Source organism: Rhinolophus ferrumequinum, chromosome 11 (assembly GCF_004115265.2).
Source record: "Rhinolophus ferrumequinum isolate MPI-CBG mRhiFer1 chromosome 11, mRhiFer1_v1.p, whole genome shotgun sequence".
Lineage (NCBI taxonomy): Eukaryota > Metazoa > Chordata > Mammalia > Chiroptera > Rhinolophidae > Rhinolophus > Rhinolophus ferrumequinum.
Genome location: NC_046294.1, coordinates 9,178,239 through 9,198,587, shown reverse-complemented (window position 1 = coordinate 9,198,587; position 20,349 = coordinate 9,178,239). Strand labels below are relative to the sequence as shown.

Sequence of the window (20,349 nt, the reverse complement as noted above, 5' to 3'; positions counted from 1 at the left end):
GAACAGTGTGTATTACTTCCAGGACTTTTTTTCCAAGTCAAGTTGTTGTCCTTTCAATCTTAGTTGTGGAGGGTGCTGCTCAGCTCCAGGTCCAGTTGCCATTGCTAGTTGCAGGGAGCACAGCCCACCATCCCTTGCGGGAGTCGAACCAGCAACCTTGTGGTTGAGAGGACGCACTCCAACCAACTGAGCCATCGGGAGCTAGCGGCAACTCAGCTCAAGGTGCCGTGTTCAATCTTAGTTTCAGGGGGCAGAGCCCTCCATCCCTTGCAGGACTTGAGGAATTGAACTGGCAACCTTGTGGTTGAGAGCCCACTGGCCCATGTGGGAATCGAACCAGCAGCCTTGGGAGTTAGGAGCATGGAGCTTTCTAACCGCCTGAGCCACCGGGCCGACCCAAAGATTGCTATTTTAATAGGATGGAAGTTAAAAAGGCATGGCTTTATGTAGTTCAGCTCTGGCATTGTGCCTACAGAGAGAGATTTTGGTAAAGACTTATGGGACTACCCATGCTGAGACTAGAAATGAGTTTAAAAGGGCAAGGACATTGCCTCATGCTAGGAGGAAGCCATGCACATAAAACCTGGCTAGTGTATCTAGGCAGGTTAGCACTGGAACATGCAGGTCTCATGGAAAGAGGTTGGCTTTTCCTCGCCATAATCCACCTGTACGTTGTTGTCTTCCAGAGGTCCTGATGTTCCTTTCTCTGCCCAAGGGGCTTGCTTACACAAAGGGGACGCTGTGCAGGGACTCATTCAGAAAGAAGTTAGAGCCACGGAGGTGGATGGTAACTTACAGCAGACACACAGTGAGTCCTGCCGACTGTGCAGAAGGGCACTGGATTATAAGTGAATCACCTTCATTTGGTCAAAATTCACTTTATTTTTCAACTTTATTCCATTGGAATGTGGTAACAAAATTGGCACACAAAGGATACTAACATTGGGCCTAATTAAAGAAAATGCCTCCAGTTAAGTGGTAGAAGAGGAAAGTAACAAAAGCTGGAATTTTTAGAAAGTGAATTCAAATGTTAGTTCTGCCACAATCTGACTAGAGATGAGTTGTCCTGTCTAAGCCTGTTTTCTCATCTGGCATTGGATTTGAGATCACTCACGTTACCACTTTAACAGTCTGAACCTTCTGTCACTGGTATGTCCCTTTTTGGCCACGTGAGACCACACTGGTCCAGGCTAAGGAGAGAAGGCCACAGTGGTTGAGTTGCTTTGAGGATCTGGACTTGGCTCAATAAAGCTTCTCTTGGTTTGCTCAGATCGGGCAGCCTGGGCCCAAAGCCGGGCCTGACAGGCTGGTGACACCACACCTAAACCTTAGGTAGCAGGGAACAGAGGGATGGGGAAGGATCAGCATCTGTTCTGGAGTGAGGAACCCAATGAAAATAGAGCTCTTCAATTCTGCTTCTCCTTTTTCTACCCAGACTGTTTTAAACCAGGTTCTTCTCAAATGGAAAAGATCTCAACTCTTCTGCAACCTGTTCTCCCCCATCTGTTTTTTAAATCGTTTTGTTTTGACAAACTCCAAAGAAACCAAAACAGCCTTTCCATAGGTGCTGCCTCTAGGACCCTCATCTCCCTGATTGCCGTTCTCCCGGGACTGTGCTTTGTCCTCCCAGTGTCCCAAATGCTCAATATGCGTACAGTGGATGCTGCTGAACAGGTGAATAATCCCCTCACCGGGACTGAAAGGCCGCGGGTGTGGGGAGGGAAGAGGGGGTGAACGCTTATGACAAGCCCTGGAGTTAAGGTGAGACTCCTGGGGTACATTCCTGTGTTTGCTCTCCAGAGATGGGTTAAACTGTTTTTATCTTAAAAACCAGGAAATTAAAAAATGACATTTCAATATTAGACTGGTATGCTCAAGGGATCCTAAATTCCTACCTGGTGTCCAGCAGAGAACGACACTTGCACAGAGCTGACAGTCTAAGAAGCCCAGTGACATCAACAATGATCACAAACTTGTTTTTTATCTTCCCATTTTCTGGTTTTAAACTAAAATGATTACATTTAACCCCACTGCTCCTGCTCAAAAGTAATGCTATAACATAACGTAGGTTGTAGAAAGTTTCTTACAGCCCTTACATGCTTTACGACTGAAAGAAACTCGTGTTTTCCTCATGACTAATGGAGCATCTCCCAGCTCGGTCACTTGTGCTCATTGACGGCTATTGTATTCAACTTGGAATTACAGGTAGGGAAGCAAAGAGAAACCAGGAGGAGCCCCCATTTGTTTCTAGGGAGGAGAAGATTAAGTTGCCCCATCTGCTCACTTGCTTATGGAGCAAGTGGGCTCCCTGTCCGAAGGGTGTTTTGTTCCTTGGGTGCTGGTTAGAAGAGGTGCATCAAAAGCTGAACTGATTTTTAATGGCCAATAACTCTCCATTAGCCATTTTTGGCAAGACCTAGAACCTAATGCTCCCTTGGTACCTTGGATGGAACACGAGACCAAAATCAGTAGTGGCAGGATCCTTTAGGGCCAGGTGTCCCAACACCTCTGCCCTGCGTGCTTCGCAAAGGAGAAATGGCCTCTGCAGGAGCCTGAGGCAGACGTAAGTCACCCCGCCCTACAGTGAGCTGAGCTCCAGGCCTCAGAATTCTGAACACTAATGCTTCCTGTCTAAATCTTGCTCAAAAGGTTAAGCTGCTCTATCTCCCTCTAGCCTGTGAACCTCAGGTTTGTAGGTGAGGGTGGAAAGGCACTGAGAAGTGGACCGCTAAGGTGAGCTCACCGCTTTCCGGGGTGGAATTTTAGTGCTAAATCTCTTCCTGATTTCTGGGCTTAGTAGGTCCTCCCTATTCTTCTAACACCCTCCTGACTCCCTCTTTGCTCCTTAACCATCTGTATCTGACAAACTAGAAAGAGGAAATAACAAAATACATCCCTGCCCCAATAGCTCCATCCCTTCGAGGAGGCCTGCATGTTCCCCCAACCTCTTTGAGTCAGAGCCACCTAGAAGATAAAGGGGGGTTTAAGCCAAGTCTTTATCTCGTCAGACCCACTCTCTCTCAACTGTAGAATTGTAGTGGCATTGCCCTCAAGCGCCCCTTTGCTTTGGCTCCAGAGGCTCCTCTTCCAGATGGGGGCTGTTACTGGTGAAGGTAGGCATCTAGCCAGAGTTGCCCGGACTCCTTCAGTGAGCTGCGGGGACAAGATGGAAGCAGCCCGTGAGACGGGGCGGAACCGAGCCCACAGCCCAGCCGCCCACCAGCTTACGGAGGTGTGGAGGCCCAGCTCCAGGACTGAGTCCCCTCACGGGAATGCTTCCCCTCCCCTTTGCTGAGAAAGAGCTTGGGCCATGGCACTGAGCAAAGCACTGGCCAGGCCATGACACCCAGAGTGCCCTGTCTTTTGCCCTGGTGACCGCCATTCCAGATTGGGGAAACCTTCCTATTGCTCCAGCCCCACACTTCACCACCAGCCCCACTGCTCTGCCCTCCTCCTGCCCTGCCAACCATCTTCCCAGGCTCAGATACTCACTGAACAATGTCGGCGAAGGCTGAGAGCAGAGGCTTGGACTGGTACTCTATGCCATGTTTGGCACACAGGGACTGCACCAAGGGAGCCACTTTGTGGTAATTGTGTCGAGGCATTGTGGGGAAGAGACTTTGGGGAGAATAGGGGAAAGTCAGCGGTTCCTCTACTCCCACCACCTCCCCCAGACCTTGCCTCCCAGGGTCTCCCCACTCACTGGTGCTCAATCTGGAAGTTGAGGTGTCCACTGAACCAGTCATTGAAGGCGGACTTGTGGACGTTGCATGTTGCCTGGAGCTGGAGGAAAAGGTCAGGGAGAGAGCATGGCTCTGGGGACGAGATGGAGAGGCCAGTCCAGCCTCTCCAGGTGATGCTGTTTGAGAGGAAGGGCTGTGGGACCGTGCCTGGTCACTCCCTTCTCCACATGGTGGCAGGAAACTTCAAGCTATGAGGCCACGCTGCTGGGGGCTTCTGTTGTCACTGCCCTGGGTCTCTACCTACCCACCCCTCTCTTAGCTGTGTTAGGTGACCGTCCCTTACCTGAGTGGAGACCCAGTCCATGTTCTGATCGTAATCTATGTGCATGGGGATATGGTTCATCTGTGTCACCCAGACAAACCAGTTGCTTTCCAAGAACCTGGTGGAAATGGCACAGACAGAAACAGTCCAAGCAGAGTCTGGAGTTCCCACTCGCCCTCACATAACTGCTCCAGCCTGGCCACCTCCCCTAGCCAACACCTGAAACACCTCTGCTACCTGAAGCCCCAGCCCAGCCCCCAGGCCAGACGGGTTACTCCCAAACATCTCCTTTTCTTTGCCAATCCCTGCTCCCCCATCAGATACCTGACCACGAAGAGAAGGCCCAGGAAGCCCTTCACTCCCAACAGCGGCACATACGTGAGGAAGACGCGGACGTAGAAGGAGATCATCCAGGCCAGGTCCTGCAGTGAGCAGCAGAGAACACTGACACACACGGCACCTGCCTCGTTCTCTTCCTGTCACTTCACTATTTCTTTGTACGGTGTGGCTATTCTCACACCCAGACTGGAACACATCACCTCTCCTCCTGGCAGCGTCCCCTCTCAGTGGCCCAGTCCTATAATACCTAGTGCCACTGCTCCGTCCTTCTGTTCCTAGTGGTACCACCAGCCCTCCGTGCCTGTTTCCTTCACAGGCTCTCCCTGCTTCCAGCCCCTCCCAACCCATACAAATCCTTCATCCCTCCATCGTGCTGCCAGATGGATCTCCCAGCACCATGGCTCAGTGCGTGCCAGTAAGTACCCTGACCAAACTGCCAATCACGTCTGCATCACACTCCTCTCCTGACACTTGAGTCGTCCACAAAATGTCCAGTGGACAAACCCCTCACTTCCCAGCTTCTCTGCTCAGAGTCCATCCTCCCTCCACTCCACCTCTGTCTGTCCTCCAAGACCAGCTAGAAAAGTGACTTCACAAAGACTTTTCTGACGCCTCTCATCAGCCGGATGTAGTAGGCCCCTTTTGGAATCCAGAACCTTCGGCCTGTACCTCTTCTCTGGTGTCAACTACACCCTGCTTCATCAGAAGTTTCCTGAGAGCAGGTGCCATCCCTTACTCTTCCACATTCCCCAACCTGGCCCTGGCTTTATGCCCGGCACAAGAACCTCAGGAGATGCTGCCGAATGAAATAGGGCATGGGGCGTCAGGGTGTCTGCTGAGCTCAGATCATCCCACCTACAGATAAGGCAGGTCTCTACCTGGTTCTACTACTCTGCTCTAAATTAGGCCTGGAGTAAATCAGTGGGGTTTCCCCTGGCGAACCCCTTTCCCCTCCCTCAGGGTAATGGAGACAAAGGATGTGGGCCTCTTGGGCCATGGATACTCACCACCCACTTCTTTCGCCGGATAACAAAATAGAAAATATACCACTGGAAGTAGAGAGGCAGCAAGGCTGGGGGCCCAACTGGGGAGGAAACGGAGACAGGAAGGAGGTGAGAATAGCATGATGGTTACTAAAGGGTTGGTTAGTGCTGGAGGGATGGCCTCCAGCATCTCTGCCATCTCCTCCTGCCCGTCCAGCTGCCTTGGCACTCCTTAATCCATTGCAACTGGCAGGCACTAAAGGTTGGCATGAATGCAAGTCTGAAGAAGGCAAGATCTCCCAAGAATAGGAGGGGGAGGGGTGGGAGTGGCATTCTTTTCCAGTGGAAGAGGGCAGCTGGGGAAATTCAAGTTCCGCGAAATGAAACTTGCTCTGCTCCCATGCCTTTAAAAGGGCACTGCTAATACTCCTCGAGTTGCCCTGGCAACAGCCCTGCCCCTGCCCGGGGCCTTCCTACTGAATCTTACACCTGTCCTTGCAGCATCTGTCCTGTGATCCTGGCTGCTCCACCACCCCACCCACGTAAAGGGGCAGGAGCAGGAGTAGGAGTGTGTGACTGTGTGTGTGTGTGTGTGTGTGTGTGTGTGTGTGTGTGTGGATGTAGGGGGGAGTGGCGCGGGGACCCTGCTGATCCTTCATGGGCTGAAAGCTTACTTCCTAGGACTAGGAAAATGAGCTTGTGCCATCCAACCCGAAGCCCCAGAGGTCACCTGTGGGAAGGGGCTGAGTGGCTTCTCTTAACACTGGGAATTGAGGAAGTGGATCCTGTCCTATGTGCTATTCCTTTCCTTTTCTGTACCCCTTCCCTGCATGGCCCTGATGCTACCTATAACCCCCACATTATAATGCCGACCCATGGCTCCTCTAGCCTGAGGTGACGTGCACTCTAACATTCTTCTGGACGTTTCTGTTCCAGCCTCTACCCCATCACCTTTTCTACTGCAGGGATGGTTGGTAAAAGGCAGTTAGGATAAATTCCTTTGAACTACAATGGGATCAATGGAATCATCCCCTCCTTTCCTTTAAAATTTTGAATTTTTTTAAAGGAGTTTTTTTTTTTTTTTTTTAAAGGTTTTACTGGGGAAGGGGAACAGGACTTTATTGGGAACAGTGTGTACTTCCAGGACTTTTTCCCAAGTCAAGTTGTTGTCCTTTCAGTCTTAGCTGTGGAGGGTGCAGCTCAGCTCCAGGTCCAGTTGTCATTGTTAGTTGCAGGGGGCGCAGCCCACCATCCCTTGTGGGACTCGAGGAATTGAACCGGCAACCTTGTGGTTGAGAGCCCACTGGCCCATGTGGGAATCGAACCGGCAGCCTTCGGCGTTAGGAGCACGGAGCTCTAATAGCCTGAGCCACCGGGCCGGCCCGTGAATTTTTAAAGGAGTTTTAAAACTTCAAATTTTAAGCATTATGGAACAGATTTTTAAAGCAGGGAACATACAGCAGTCTTCAGAAAGAGCTTAAGACAACTACAGAAATGTTTTCTCCTTTTTCCAACAGCTCCTACCATCCCTCTTGGTCCAATCCTCCCATAGCTATGTATCTACCTCTGTCTCCCTGGGGATTGGCCTGTACCCCACTGGGTCACCTTGACCCAGGTCTCTGTTTGATGGTGAGTTTTAAGGTGAGGCTTAAGTCTTCACTGGGATGGCCCTGCACTACCACTCAGCTCTCTTATGGAAGCCAGGATGGGACTGGAGGAACTAGTTTGTTTCCAATACAAATGACCTTTGACCAAACATGAACCTAACTGTTGACTTTGCTTAGTTGAAATGGTAGACTGCTCCCATGCAGGGAGTAACCTGTTGGGAGTGGAGTACTTCCTCCCGCCTTTACATAAAATACCATAATCCCTCAGAGTCATTTCCTCCTCATTCCCTTCAGCCCCAATCCCAAGGGAGTCCCCCTGTGTTGGATGGGGACACTCACTCAAGAAGAAGTATTTGTGCTGGTGGTTGTATGGCATGTACTTTTTCTTCTGTTTCCCAAGCTGTGAAGAAAAGCAAACAAAAATCAGCACCCACAGACCGGTCATCCATTCCCATCCTCCTCTGCCCTTGGCTGTTCCCTGCTCAGGAGTTCCGGCCTATTCTAGGGACCATCAGCTTGTTGATGTTACTGGAAGGCACCAGCAGGCCCAGCCTTAACTCCAGCACCTGGCACATGAAGCCCAGGCTTCGATCTGCTAAGCGTGCCACATCACGGCACGCAGCTCAATGGCCCATGCCCACATGAGGCACGTACACGGTGATGTCTTCAAGTCCTCAGGACTCCTCACGTTTATCCAAAATCCTTCCTTATAACTGGTCCGGGCCCCTCCACCTTCTCCCCCTCCTTTTTCCCATCTGATACTTTTTTGACACCAGTCTACATGGACAACCATTTTTACCCCTACACAGGTCAGTATTCCCTCTATATCTAGCCCCCGATCTTCCCCATTAAAATCTTTTGGTCTCTTAACTTTTGGTCTTTTAACATGAGCTTTATAAAACTCCTTGAAAGCTAAGCAAAGTTTGGCAAATATTTTAAACAGGATACTAAGAACAACTTGGCAATCTGAAGATTCTGGCTTTTCCCAGTGGGTGCTGGTTATTTTGTAAGCCTAGCTGCTGAAGAGACAAGCTGGGGCCACCAGGTCAACCAGTCAGCCTAGTATGAGCACACAGAAACCACAGCAAAGCTCTGCCGTCTCACCTGATGGCTCTCTCTGCTCCTCTTGCCCAAATTAGTTCTGGTGACCAGAGAACCACAGGGCACAGGAGGAAACCTACCTAGAGCAAAAAGCCTGCTCATTCTTTCATGCATCTACCCACTGTTTTGAAAGGTCATTCCCTGCAAGATAATTCTGCTAAAAGAGGCATTCTTTCTGTATTAACTGTTTCTTTCAACAGGTATTTATTGAGCACCTACTATGTGCCTGGCACTGTCCGAGGTGCTGAGGATATAGAGGTAAACAATAAGAAATTCTTACCCTGATGGAATTTATAATCTGAGGAGAGGAAGCTGGTGATAAATCTGTAAACAGGACTCAAGGTAGTTACAGATTAAAAACAGGAAAATATGACAGAAAGTGAGGGAGGCAGCGTTTTGGCGAGGGTGGTCAGATATGGCTTCCCTGAGCTGTTGACATCTAACGTGAAGACTGAATGATGAGAAGGGACTAGCAACGTAAAGATTCAGGGGAAGAGCGTTTAAAGCAGAGGGAACAGCCAGTACAAAGGCTTGGGATATTCAAGGCACAGAAATGAGGTCAGTGTGATTGGGGACCAGTGAGCAACAGGGGAGAATGGTTGAGAAGACCAGAAAACTAGGGATGGCCAAATCATGTCAGACCTTCGAGAGTCCTTGTAATTAATTAGGGCCATGGTGAAGAGTTTGGATTTTATTCCAGTGGTGATGGGAAGCCGTTAGAGGGCTTTCAGTGGGTGTGGCAAGATCTGCTTTGTGCGTTAAAAGACTCTGGCTGGCAGTGGGAAGAAGGAACTATAGGGGGCAGGTACAGTGCAGGCAGACCAATGAGGAAGCTGGAGCAATAAACTATAGACCCCGGGTGGCCCCGACCTGGGGAGGGGAAGCAGTAGAGCTGGAGAAGTCAGTGAATTGGGGGTATTTCCAGAGGCAGTGTGAACAAGGCTTGCTGATGTGGGGAACGTCATCTCACCCCACGCAACGTTAACAGAGGGAGAAACCAGAAGAGGAGCGCTGTCGTGTTTGCTGGCTGGGTGGGCAGATACTGGCCTCTTACTTTGGAAACGTTTGGAAGGGAGCCCTGTCCACTGCTGCCTCCTTGAAGGGCAATCACGTGCCATCATGATCCTAATAACCGCCCCACTGTTATTTGACTGTCGGAAGCCAGGGGGTTATATTTAGGGTCAAGTGTCCCCTGCATCTCTTGTCCTCCAGAGGCACCGAGGTGGATGCCACTGATCAGCCCAGGGACCAATGCCAGTTAAAACGGTCTGCATAGAGTGAACCAAGCACCAAGCAGCCGGTTGCCTAGGCATTTACACACATACTAACAGGCAGCCTACCTTCAACCTCATAACAAAGCCAAAAAAAGAAAAAAGGCCATTTTGGTTCCAGATCATTCTCTATTTTTAGTATCTACAGATAGGAATTTCCTGACAACCCGTGCCAAGAGGCAATAAAGGCAGTGGTGTGAGAAGCTTCTCTTCCACTTATAGAGTCCTGTTTTTTTTTAACCCTCTACAGTGACAACAAAAGTGCTACCAAGAGCCCCACGTTCCGCCTGATAAATAAACCCCACACCCCGCAAAGCAGCCGCCGGAGCCAGGAAGCCAGGGCTGGTCCCTCATCCACACTGTTGACCGTAGCAATGCTGGCCATGTGGGAAACCCAGTGAGCCCATTTAGGAGGTGGGCAAATTAGGACATTATAGACGGGTGAGACACAAGCTTCAAGCTAGGGGCTCCTGGTGCCAGGACAGCCAGTGCTGCCAAAGCCTTTCCACAGAGTTCTTCTCATGGCCAGAGGGGAGGGGAGGCTAGGCCACCTTGAACTCCTGCCGGGAACTGAACTGTATTTAATGACAGTTTAATTCTTGGCAGGCTGAAATGTCATAAAATGGTGGAGGGGAACCTGGCAGAACTCTGATTGCAGCCTAGAGCCTTGGGACAAAGGGTTTTACATTAACTTTTCAAAGAACTCTGCTAGCCATTCAAAGCCTTTTATTGCATTATGCGCACTAAAAGCTCACTAGCTCTCCCTCAGGCATCCTTCCTTTAGCAGCTAGCTGCATTACGATTTTTGCTCACAACCTCAGATGACAACTCAAACCCAACACTGACCACCCTGGAAGTGAGACGGATCAGGTGGGTGGGAAGAATTACTTGGGGAATGAATGTTCCAGACACTGGGCATCAAAGAAGAGTAAGACAGTCCAGCCCTTGGTGGGGAAGACTGTAACACAGTAGGACATCAAAGTGTAAGAGAGAGGAATACAAAATGTGGGGCAAGGGGACAACTGCCTGGGGTAGGAGTGTCAACAAAGTACCCAAGGAGGGCCATCCATCACCTCCAAGGATGAGCAGGGCTTTGCACAGTAATCTCCTGGTCCTCCTTGGATCCTCAGCAGCACGTAGTACCTTCACACAATCACTATTTTGCTGCCTTGGACTCACTAGGGAGGACAGGCAGTTCTGTCCTGGGCACCCCATTTACTGCCACAACTTCCAAACAGCTGGGGAGTCAGCCCCCAATGTCTTCCCCACAATGACAGCATTTGTGAGCATTTCCCCCAAAAACGCTCTTTGCTGGCGGGTTTCCATTCTCCAAGACCTGCTCACCTCCACAGAAAGGATCTTCCCCAAAGCAAAGAAGAAGGGGTGCATATTGAGGTCTGGGTCTTTGCGGAAGCAGTTGGGCTTGGCATGGTGCTGGAAGTGCATGTGGTTCCACCAACTGGCAGGGGCCCCCTACAGAAAAGCAGGACGTGAGTGTGAAAGCCATGTCCCCCTTCCTCCCAGACAGTCCATTGTTGACCCGAGTTTCTGAGAACCCTTCCCTATCCCACTGACCTTCAGGTGGCCAATCACGAAATGATGTAGCAGGTGGTTCCATGAAGAGGTGCTGAAGACAGACAGGTGCCCAAAGTCATGCTGCAGCCAGCCGGCCTGGGCCTGGGCAAGAAACGTGAACGCTGAGAGCAGCCCACCAGCCCAGTGTCCCTCTCACTGACCCCAGCCACTCATTCAGCTTCTCCCTCACCCACCTAGGCCTGTGATGGCTGCAGTATCCTAACTGAGCACATCAGGAAAGGAGTCAGGAAGCCTGGGTCCTAACTCTGGCTGTGCCACTAACTCACATGAGAGTTGGGGCAAATCACTGTCCCTTCCCTCTTGTTCGGTTTCCCCAGCTCTGGAGATACGAGACTTATGATGGACTGAACATCCACCCTACAGAGAAGGACAAACTCAGGGGCAAGCAGAAGGCTCGGCCAATGGGTGTGGACAGCCCAGTATCAGGGCCCACACATTTTCGGCATGGAAGGCAGTTTTGTGATGAGGAAGAAGCCGAGTGTTACTGAGAAACGCTGAGGAATCTTGGTTCTTGGCACACTTGGGCTGTGGCAGAACCTAACTGCGAAGATTCAGAGGAGAAATTCCACAGGAAGAAGGGAACCCCGGAAGAAGCAGCTGGACAGGCAGTGAGAGAAATGAAGGTGCGCAAGTGGCTAATGAGCAGATGAAACCCACAGACAACGGAATGTGTTCTCCTTCCGCACTGACACTCCCCCACGTCCTCAGCTCTGCTGCTCAGAGGGCAGAGTGCCTTAGCCTCCTGTGGGTACAAAGAACTTTCTCTAGGGATGCTGAGCATGGCTGTGCTCTTGACAAGCCAAAGGCTCTCACCTGAACTGTGCTGAGCAGCACTGCACAAATGACGAAGGGCACGAAGGATGTCCCAAAAACCCAAAGAGTGAGCCAGGCAGCAACGTCCAGCAGCAGGATGTGTAGCAGGTACAGCAGGAAGAAGCCATGGTTGGCCTTCATGAGCCCCATCCATTCCACTGTGGCCCGCAGCTCTCGGAAATCATCGGTCAGCTCTTTCTGAGAAAGTGGAGAGGGAGCAACTGTTACTCATCCCAGCTGCAACCCCACACTGCTGGTGACAAGGGTCCTTTTAGGCTTAAGGATGTCCCACTGAGGTAGCTGCGGGAAGTCCACAGTCCTCGGTAAAAACACCACAATGCCGAGGAAGGATGACAGGAGGAGGTGCTGTGGATCCTGCCTAAGAGCCCATGGCCTTTGGAAGTTAGACTTGATTCAAGTCCCAGTTCTGCCATTGACCAACCGCATTGCGAAACCTCTCTGAGCCTCAGTATTCTCGTCTGTAAATGTGAATTTATGAGGTTATGCTTGGCAGGCACAGAGCAAGTGCTCAAGATGGGTCTCGATGATGACGATGGTAGTGGTGGTGGCCTTGTGAGAACCATGGTTCCCAAAGATCCACTCCCTTGGGCCTGTGACCCAATGACTATGCAGAAGAAGCAGGGACCTCAAGATTTCCAAGAATACTAACTGCGGTCACTTGTGACCCTGTGTAGGACTTCCTTTTACCCCCTGCCCCTCAACAACCACAGGAAGGATCTCCAAACAGCAAACAGTCTCACATTCTTAGTGGGCTCAAAGCTGGGCTGCTCCGGAGACAGTTCTCCAATCAGGAGCGAGTTCATGTACTTCTTCACAAGGCCCTTGTTGATGTGGAATGCCACAAAGGGATCCTGCAAGGATGGGGAGAAGGCAGAACAGTGAGAAATCTACCCCAGCCCCCGGACTCCTAGAGGGTTCCCACCAAAGGCCATCCTCCTGACCCAGCAAGGTTTGTACCCAAGTTCAGAGACTACCTTCATCCAGCCAGCTGTCTTTTGAGGGTGCTCAGACCTTTTCTGGGTGTCCACAGCTCAGGATCACACAGCATCTGTGGTCCAGTAAGAATGGCACCACACCGACAAATAGGGTGGGGGGAACCACAAAAAGACCTCCCTGGGCTGGCCTTTCCTCTGTAGTTTCTAGGAACAGTTTTTACACATGAATTTAGGTGTACTGGTGAGAACCAGACGGATGGGTAGAGCTATGACACTTTTCTTCTGTGGGACTTTTAACAAGCGTCTCTTTGAGCCAGCGTTCTCCATAAAAATTTGATGAGGAAGATTCCCCATATCCGAACTGGAGAACTTTTCCAGTTCTCTCCCTTCCCTCAGCCCCTGTTCTTGGTAGGCTTCCATATTTCGCCTAGCACTTTGACCACCCCGTTCCCTGGCGCCCCTAATTTTGGTTATGTGAGGTGGGGTCCTTGGTGATGAGATTCACGTCTGTGGGTCAGGAGGCCCCAGGACCTACGGGGAAGCTGCAGGCGAGGCGGGAGCCGGGGCGGAGCCGGCGGCCGGTGGCACCACACAGCCGGACCAATCGCCGTCCCCGCCGCGGCAGGCCCCGGCCCCAAATCACACTGCAAGAAACCTTGGTTTCTTGCTGTTACTGCCTGCTCCGTCTACGCATGCGCCAGTCCCCGCCGCCGTCTGGGCTCCCCAGCGGTCACTCGGGTGACAAGCGCAGGGCTGGCCGCGTCAGAGGGAAAGGCGGGCCCTCACCCTCATGCCCCTGTGCTCCGCTGTGACATAACGGGAACCCTTACCCTCGTCCGGGATGGCAAGGACGGAGGGTGGGGACAGCAGAAGAGGGTCACATCGGAGGACGGAGGTTGGGGGAAGGATGTTGAGGTACGGGACATGGCGAAGAGAACGCTACAACCTTTGGGTCCCAAACAGTGACCACCCTCCCCCCCCAGACCTCCAACCCAGCAGGGAGGCGCCAGGTGCCTTATCTCCGAGAACCGGTGGTTTAGAAAGGGGAGCAGCAGGACCCGGGCTGGGGCACGCCCTGACCCAGCAGTGAGGCCCGAGGAAGTAGGCTTGCGACCCCGCACCGGTCCTACAACCGGGAATGCAAACAGCTAGATGTCTGCTGCGGCCAATAGCTGGACACCCCGCTGGCCTAGGGCTGAGTGATCTCCCCACAGGATTCGTGGGTCGTTCCGGGGACCTCGCCAAGTGTATGTTGATGCAGGCCACCCACCTTCAGCACGTCACTCTCATGAATGCCTATGCACGAGCAGCCGCTGGTCCTCTCTGGCCGAGCGGTCCCCTCCCGCCTTCACTGTGCAGAGGTTCCCAAGGCAGTGGGGACCAGGTGGCTTCCCGCCTCAGCCCTTTGCCAGACAGTGATTCACTCCCACGCTCACGAGGGTAGCCCAGCATGCTCTGTCCGGACGCGGCTGCGCTCCCCTCCTAGCCACCCACCCCTCCTCCCTCGGCTGCGGCAGCACCTGCCGTCCTGGTGCCCTGCATCCTCGCTCTCCTCCCTCCAGCCCTGCTCTGGGCCTGCCCACGCCTGGAGACCGCAAACTCGCGGCCACAGAAGGAACGCACCCACCGACCGTATGGCTCTTTGTTTGGTGTGCACGTTGCTGGCCTCCATCTCCACTGCCCAGACTCTAGTTTTCACAGCCTCTCCTGCCCTTGCATCCCGTGTCCACAGCACACCCAGTCACTGGTCAACAGGTATGCTCGGGCGCCTCTCGGCTTTCTCCTGAATTATTACAGTTGGTGTTCGGCTGTGGGAGCCAAACTTCCTGTCTCGCGTACTAAGCCTCGGACCCCGGCCGTCCGGCCCCGCCTCCTGCCGTGCCCGGGTCAGGCAGTGCTCACCGTGGCATCCTGTCCCGCGTAGTGGCTGATGACCCGGGAGCCCCCGGGGTGCCGGCGGCTGAACTCGCTGATGTTGTACACCTTCCGCTCGATCACCAGCCACCGCTCTTTGTCGCGCCCGGAGCGTTGCGCCACCTCATCCCAGGTGTAGTAGCGTGGGGTCGGACCCTGGGCCGGGGTCTCGGGGGCCATTGAGACCTGGCGACGCCGCGCGCCCGCAGGGGAAAGGGCTGTCAGGCGCGCGCTCGGGGCCTGCGGATAGCGCGCGCGGGCCTCGCGTGCTCCCGGAGCCGGTCCGCTGGCGCGCGCCGGGAACCCGCCGCCCACGAGCCAGATTTTCAGCACCCGCGGGTCCGACCGCCCCGCCTCGCGCGCTCGCATTGGTCGAATCGCGTGGCGCGGAACGAGCCCCCGCCTACTGGTGCGAGCCGGACGTAGCAGGCCTGGGGCTGGCGCGGATGGCGCCCCCTCGGACTCCTTACCAGTGTCGCTGCTGGATCCCACTTCCCTAGTCGCGGCTTTCTCTCCCGGCGGGCACCGCGCGTGGGATAACGGTTCCCGTGGAGGTTCCGGCGTGCACGGCCGGACTCGCGGCGGGCTGCGGCCCCGAATGCGTGAGCGGCCCCGGGCTCTGGGGGAGGAGTTGGCTCAGGCGGGGGCGGGGCGGCGAGGGAGGCGGGCCGGCTGGCGGGATCGCCGGTAGAGCAAGGCGGGTGGAGAGGGCTGTTCCTGCGGCCGAGGTTGTCCCCGGGTTGAGGCTGACCCAGTGGGTGAGGCTGTCCCAGCTTTCGGCTGTGAAAACCCTCGCCAGTGTCCAGACGCTGACCCTTCAGGGATGCAGCTGATAAACCTCCTCGGCACGCTGCTCCACCTGTTGTGTGGCCGCACGTAACACCGAGAATTCTTGGCAATTACCTTGTGAACAGCATGATTGTGGTTTACCGGGTGTGAGTGTGTGTGTGTGTGTGTGTGGTGTGTTGTGTGTGTGTGCGGGGGTGTTAATGCTCTACTTTGCTAAGTAAAACGTTAAAAATGCCCCTCAATTTTTGTAACCCTGTTTGCCTTTTTTGTTGGTTTTATTTTTGTTCTGTTTCCAAATTAACTGGGATCCTTAAATAAAAGGAAGCGGCCCAGGCTTGTAGGAGCTCCTGTGTGAAGAGCCTGGGTCTTCAAGCTGAGGCAGCTACTCCACTCTGGAGGCACCTAGGTAGGAGCCGTAAAAAGCCTTTAAATAGAGAGATTTGGGATTCTGACTTATAGGCTTCAGGAAGGAGTGAGAAAGCGCCCAGAGGCTGAGGCCCGAATAAAGGAGCTGTTGCAGTATGAAGAGACCCAAAGTTTACGTGCTAAATTTTATTTTTTCAACACTTTATAAAGCACTTAACTGCGTGCTAGGCAATTGTTCGTAGTGTTGTGCAAACATTAACTCATTTAATTCTCATAGCAACCCTAGTGTAGAAACTAGTGTTAACCTCACAGATGGAGAAACTGAGCCACTGAGAGGTTAAGTATTTTGTCACAGAGCTAGTAAGTGGCAGGGTTGATTGGAACTGGCCTGTGCTCTGAACTCCTTGGCTCTACTGTGTCCCCTCTGATTATACTAGTATTTGGGCACTTTGATGGGACTCTACGGACCAGGGAAAGGAAGCAGAGCTTAACAGACTATATTTGCACTGAGCTATATATATATATAGCCTGAGTCAGGGTGATACAGAAGGGATTGGGAGAAATATGGCTAGATTTCTGGTAGAAAAAGACCTTAATCCATTCAATTCAAACCCCTCATTTTATAGGTAAGAAGGTTGAGGTTCAGAATGGGGAAAAGACTTCGCAAGTCCGCGTGGGGAAGGTCAGGCGACCTGGCTTCCAGTTAGGATGGCAGGCTGCTGCACCTTGCTCAGGAAGGATGGTCCATGCAGCTATCCCTCTGTACAGCCAATTTTCCATTAAAAAAAAACCTTGCCTAGCAACTCGACAGTGTGTAACAAGAGTTATAAAATGATCTGTATTCTTCAATCAAGTAATTTCATTCTTGGGAAATTGGGGGGTGGTAGACTGTGCAAAGATGCTTATAGCAAAGTTAATAGCAAAAACTGGAAATGACTATAAGTCCTGACAATAAGAAAATTGTCAGGCTCACTGGGCTATATTAGCACAGTAAGGAATTACAGAGTGATTAAAAGTGACCAGGAAGTGAACTACATTGTTAGGTAGGAAATACTTTGCAGTGAAAAAAAGTAGACCCCCAAAGTAGTATGGACTTGGTGATTATAATTATGTAAGAAACCCATGGGTATTAAATAACAGAAGAAAGTCTGCCATGATGAGAACCTTTCATGGTTTAACATTCTTAAAATTTACTTTTCTGTAAAGTTGCTTAATCTCATTAAAGGAAAAAAAGACCTTGCTTACACCATTATTCCTATAATGAAGATGCTGCGGGATAGAAGCTCACTTATACTTCTAATGAGAATGTAAATTGGTTAACTTTTCTGGAAAAATAGTTTGGCAACTTTATTTAGAAACTTAAAATGTCCCCAATAATTCCATGTTTTGGGAGATAGTCTAAGGAAATCCTTTTGGAAAAATATTTAGAAACAGAAAATATTCATTGAAGCAATATTATAATAGCAAAAAACGCAACAATCTGCGCATCAATGGAATATTATGCAGACATTAAAAATAATGTGATGAAATGTTAATAGCCGAGATCATCACACTGTAGGAAAAAACTGGAAGGAAATAATAGTGATTATTTCTGGATGAGTGGAGCAAGGTAATTTATACTTTAATACTTTCCAAACTGTATATAATGAACACATACAGTATTACTTTTACAATGATAAAGTTTAGTTTTTAAAAACATGCCACTTGTAGGATGATTCTTTGATTAACCCCACCTACTACCTAAAACCATAAGTGTTTCATTCAACATTTGTGGAGTGTCTGCTCTTTGTCAGTTATTTCTACAAGCGCTACAAATACGAAATCTAGTACCATATGGATCATGCTTAGCTTAAGTTCACTAAGGAAGACAAACAAAACTGATTATAGGTCAGTAGGACAGTGGCAAATTTCTCCTGTTTCTGATTCGCAACATTTAAGCAGTTTGTGTGACATTTCTTTGCTTTGCAAGTGTTCTTATGCCAGTGTCATGTGTTTTGATGGCCTCCCTAACTTGTTTAGATTCTGTTTAGTTCTACGTGATACACAGCTGGAGTGCCCTAGTTTGGGGTTCTGTGTGGAATCAATAAATTTGTTGAACTAACACGGTTTCAACCTGAAAAAAATACAAGTTTAGCAAGCATATAGGCCAGTAGACAAATGTCCCGTTGCCCTCTCATGTCCCTGTCCTACGAAAATGGTGAAGCAGATTGTAAACAAATCATTTCCGTGCTTAGGGGGTGGGGACAGGGGGGGCAATTGGACAAACCGTTTGCCTCGTGGCCCCTGTTGATCCTAACTTGCCTTATCCAGGAAATGAATTACATGCTTAATTCCAGGTTGAGACTTGTGAATACGCTCAATTGTTGTGGCTAGATTTACGAAGGGAACAAAGAGAAATCAGCTTGAGACCCTAATGCCAATTTCAATCAGACCATATTTACGCATAACATAACTGCTAATGACTATTGGAATAACCTGAGATGTGAGTTCAGATTTTGATCTGCTTAGACAAAGGAACATAATAGTCAGACAAAGGACTGGCTCTTTTAGTCAGCAAGTGTCAGAAACAATATTGGTTGTGCTCAGCCCCTGTGCAGCCTTCCCTCAGCCATTAAAGATCAAAGCCATTTTTGTAGTATCTGGCCTTCTGTGAAATTAGGTAATTTATCCGGACCAAGTGGACACAATGTTTGGCACATAGCCGCTCAAATAGAGTTAACTTAGTCAGTCTTTGTTTTAAGAAAAATCACCTATAACAGCTCTCCAGGTTAATGTCAAGTAACATATTACAAAATAATTTATGACATACAGTGCTTAAACTAGAGAGAAAAGGACCCTAAGATCCCACTTGTGTGAGAGGCAAGGGGAGAACTAGAAACAGAATTTTTTCACTTGACCACTTTCTAACGACACAGGAGGTGGGGGAGAGGCGCTCATGGAAGATGGACCCGTGGGATTTCCTTAATGCAGTCTGGTCACTGTGTGGACTATTAGACACCTTGCAGACGGCTATGTGAAACCCCCTGTTTCATAGACAAGGTGACTGAGATTAAAAGAGCTGGGGGTCTAGGCTGGAATTCACCCCAGGACTCACTTAAACCTTTTATTTCCTCTCTGCAGGAGTTCTGAAACACTGGGTTCCATGAATGTGTTTGATACAAAGCCACCCTGGCTCAAAGAGAAGTTGCCAGGGTCAGTTTTCTGTTCTAGCTTTTCTGGGGCACCGTCTTCTCCCAGGTCCTTAGAGCTGCCTCTGTAAAATGCGAGGAGAAGGCAGGCCTGAGCAAATGGGCCCCAGACTGTCAGATTCCCCAGGAATTGGCTGGCAGTGCCCCAGGCACCGATGTCAGCTTTTTGCCGGTCTTTTAATGAAACTTTACAGGAAAAGGATCTTTATTTAAACAAAACAAAACGGCTCAGCTTAGAATACATACAACTGAGAAGATTGTTTACCTCACTGTAGCAAGTCATCATATACATATACCCTAGTATATTTGACCTTTTCCCTATTGTTGGACATTTGTTTAGAAGTTTATGCTTGTAGAATAGTGCAGTGATGACTTTTTTAAAAAACCATAGATATTGGTTTATACGTGAGGACCTCTCACGGCCAGTGGGTAGAGCCGCTCCCTGTTATGTCTCCTGCAGCCTCATGTGAAGCTGAAATACTTAAATCATGTCTTTATGAAGAAATCACATATTTAAAGGCCTTCACCCCAACTGTTGCTGGAATTCAGTCAGGTTTATGCAAATTTCCATGATAGGTGGGTGCTCACAGCGGAGAAGTACATGTGCCATCATGTTGAATTCCCACACGTCCAGGCTGGAAAAGCAGAACTTCCCAGGCCCCTCCCACCCCTGTCCTGGTCTCTCAAATCCATGTCCATCTCGGAGTGAAAAAGTACAGTCCTGGGACCTGCGGCACAGAGAAAGCAAATCCTGGGCTGCTCTTCACCCCGCTCCTCCGTCCATTAGAATCCTGAGTCCTTCTCTTGGGTCCCTCAGGGTCCCCTTGCCGGGCTGTGGACATGGCTCTTTCCTGACCAGCATGGTTTGTTGTAAGTGGACCAGGTCATCTGAGTTCACCACTAGCACTGCTGTCCTGCCTGGGGCCCTCCAATGCCTTCGCTGGTTGAAATATTTCTTCCACATCCTGGTTTTGAGCAACAGCCAGTGTTAACGTGTCATGTCAGGGAGCAGCATGACTGACCTACTCGTTCTCTCTTCTTCTATTTCAGAAAAATGTAGCATCCACATGTAACTCCTAGATTGAAAAGAATCTTACACACAAGGACCTCTGATGTTCCATGATGACCTGATTTTCCCAGAAAATGTAAAGGTTTCAACATCTTGCTTCAATAAATCACTCACCCTGCACTTCTCTGCGTGTCTTTTTATCAGCCAATAGTCTCTGGTCTGGATGGGGTTGTTTCATCATGACGTGGCCATTGGGTGTTGTCAGTAGAACATTTCAGGACCCAGCGTCCGGGTACCCATGTTGGCCTGAGGAGCACGGATCACAAGAGGCAATATTTGCTCAGGACCATCCTGCATTACTTTACAGATTTCCCAGTCGCAGGGCCATGAGTGAAAAGGACGGTTAAGGGTA

The 20,349-nt window shown here is 50.5% G+C and overlaps 1 protein-coding gene and 1 long non-coding RNA gene across 4 annotated transcripts; one reads left to right on the top strand and one right to left on the bottom strand.

Moving 5' to 3' along the window:
* Positions 1-1,607: 1,607 nt before the first annotated feature.
* Positions 1,608-15,191, bottom strand: FADS1 (fatty acid desaturase 1). Of its 2 annotated transcripts, XM_033120393.1 has the most exons (13): positions 15,056-15,191; positions 14,574-14,771; positions 12,477-12,587; positions 11,716-11,913; positions 10,882-10,983; positions 10,651-10,779; positions 7,274-7,334; positions 5,352-5,428; positions 4,330-4,427; positions 4,027-4,123; positions 3,704-3,783; positions 3,493-3,618; positions 1,608-3,153 (listed from the first exon to the last, which is right to left on the bottom strand). In XM_033120393.1, the coding sequence occupies exons 2-13, from the start codon at positions 14,763-14,765 to the stop codon at positions 3,102-3,104; spliced, it is 1,323 nt and encodes a 440-aa protein (XP_032976284.1). In that variant the 5' UTR covers positions 14,766-14,771; positions 15,056-15,191; the 3' UTR covers positions 1,608-3,101. The 2 variants fall into 2 exon arrangements, with proteins under 2 accessions (XP_032976284.1, XP_032976283.1); XM_033120392.1 differs by lacking the exon at positions 15,056-15,191 and having other exon boundaries at positions 14,574-15,005.
* On the top strand, positions 15,053-20,111 carry LOC117030364 (uncharacterized). 2 transcript variants are annotated; one of them, XR_004424377.1, is made up of 3 exons: positions 15,053-15,187; positions 18,861-18,977; positions 19,979-20,111. It is a non-coding gene; the product is annotated as an uncharacterized LOC117030364 (long non-coding RNA). The 2 variants fall into 2 exon arrangements; XR_004424376.1 differs by lacking the exons at positions 18,861-18,977; positions 19,979-20,111 and adding exons at positions 15,696-15,780; positions 18,656-18,749 and having other exon boundaries at positions 15,057-15,187.
* The last annotated feature ends 238 nt before the right edge of the window (positions 20,112-20,349 follow it).

Coding starts and splice junctions, on each gene's coding strand:
- FADS1 (XM_033120392.1), bottom strand. CDS start 14,954: ATGCGAGCGCGCGAGGCGGGGCGGTCGGACCCGCGGGTGCTGAAAATC. Junction 12,588..14,573: donor ACGCGGGACAGGATGCCACG/GTGAGCACTGCC, acceptor CCATCCTTGCAG/GATCCCTTTGTGGCATTCCA. Junction 10,780..10,881: donor TCGTGATTGGCCACCTGAAG/GTCAGTGGGATA, acceptor GCTTTTCTGTAG/GGGGCCCCTGCCAGTTGGTG.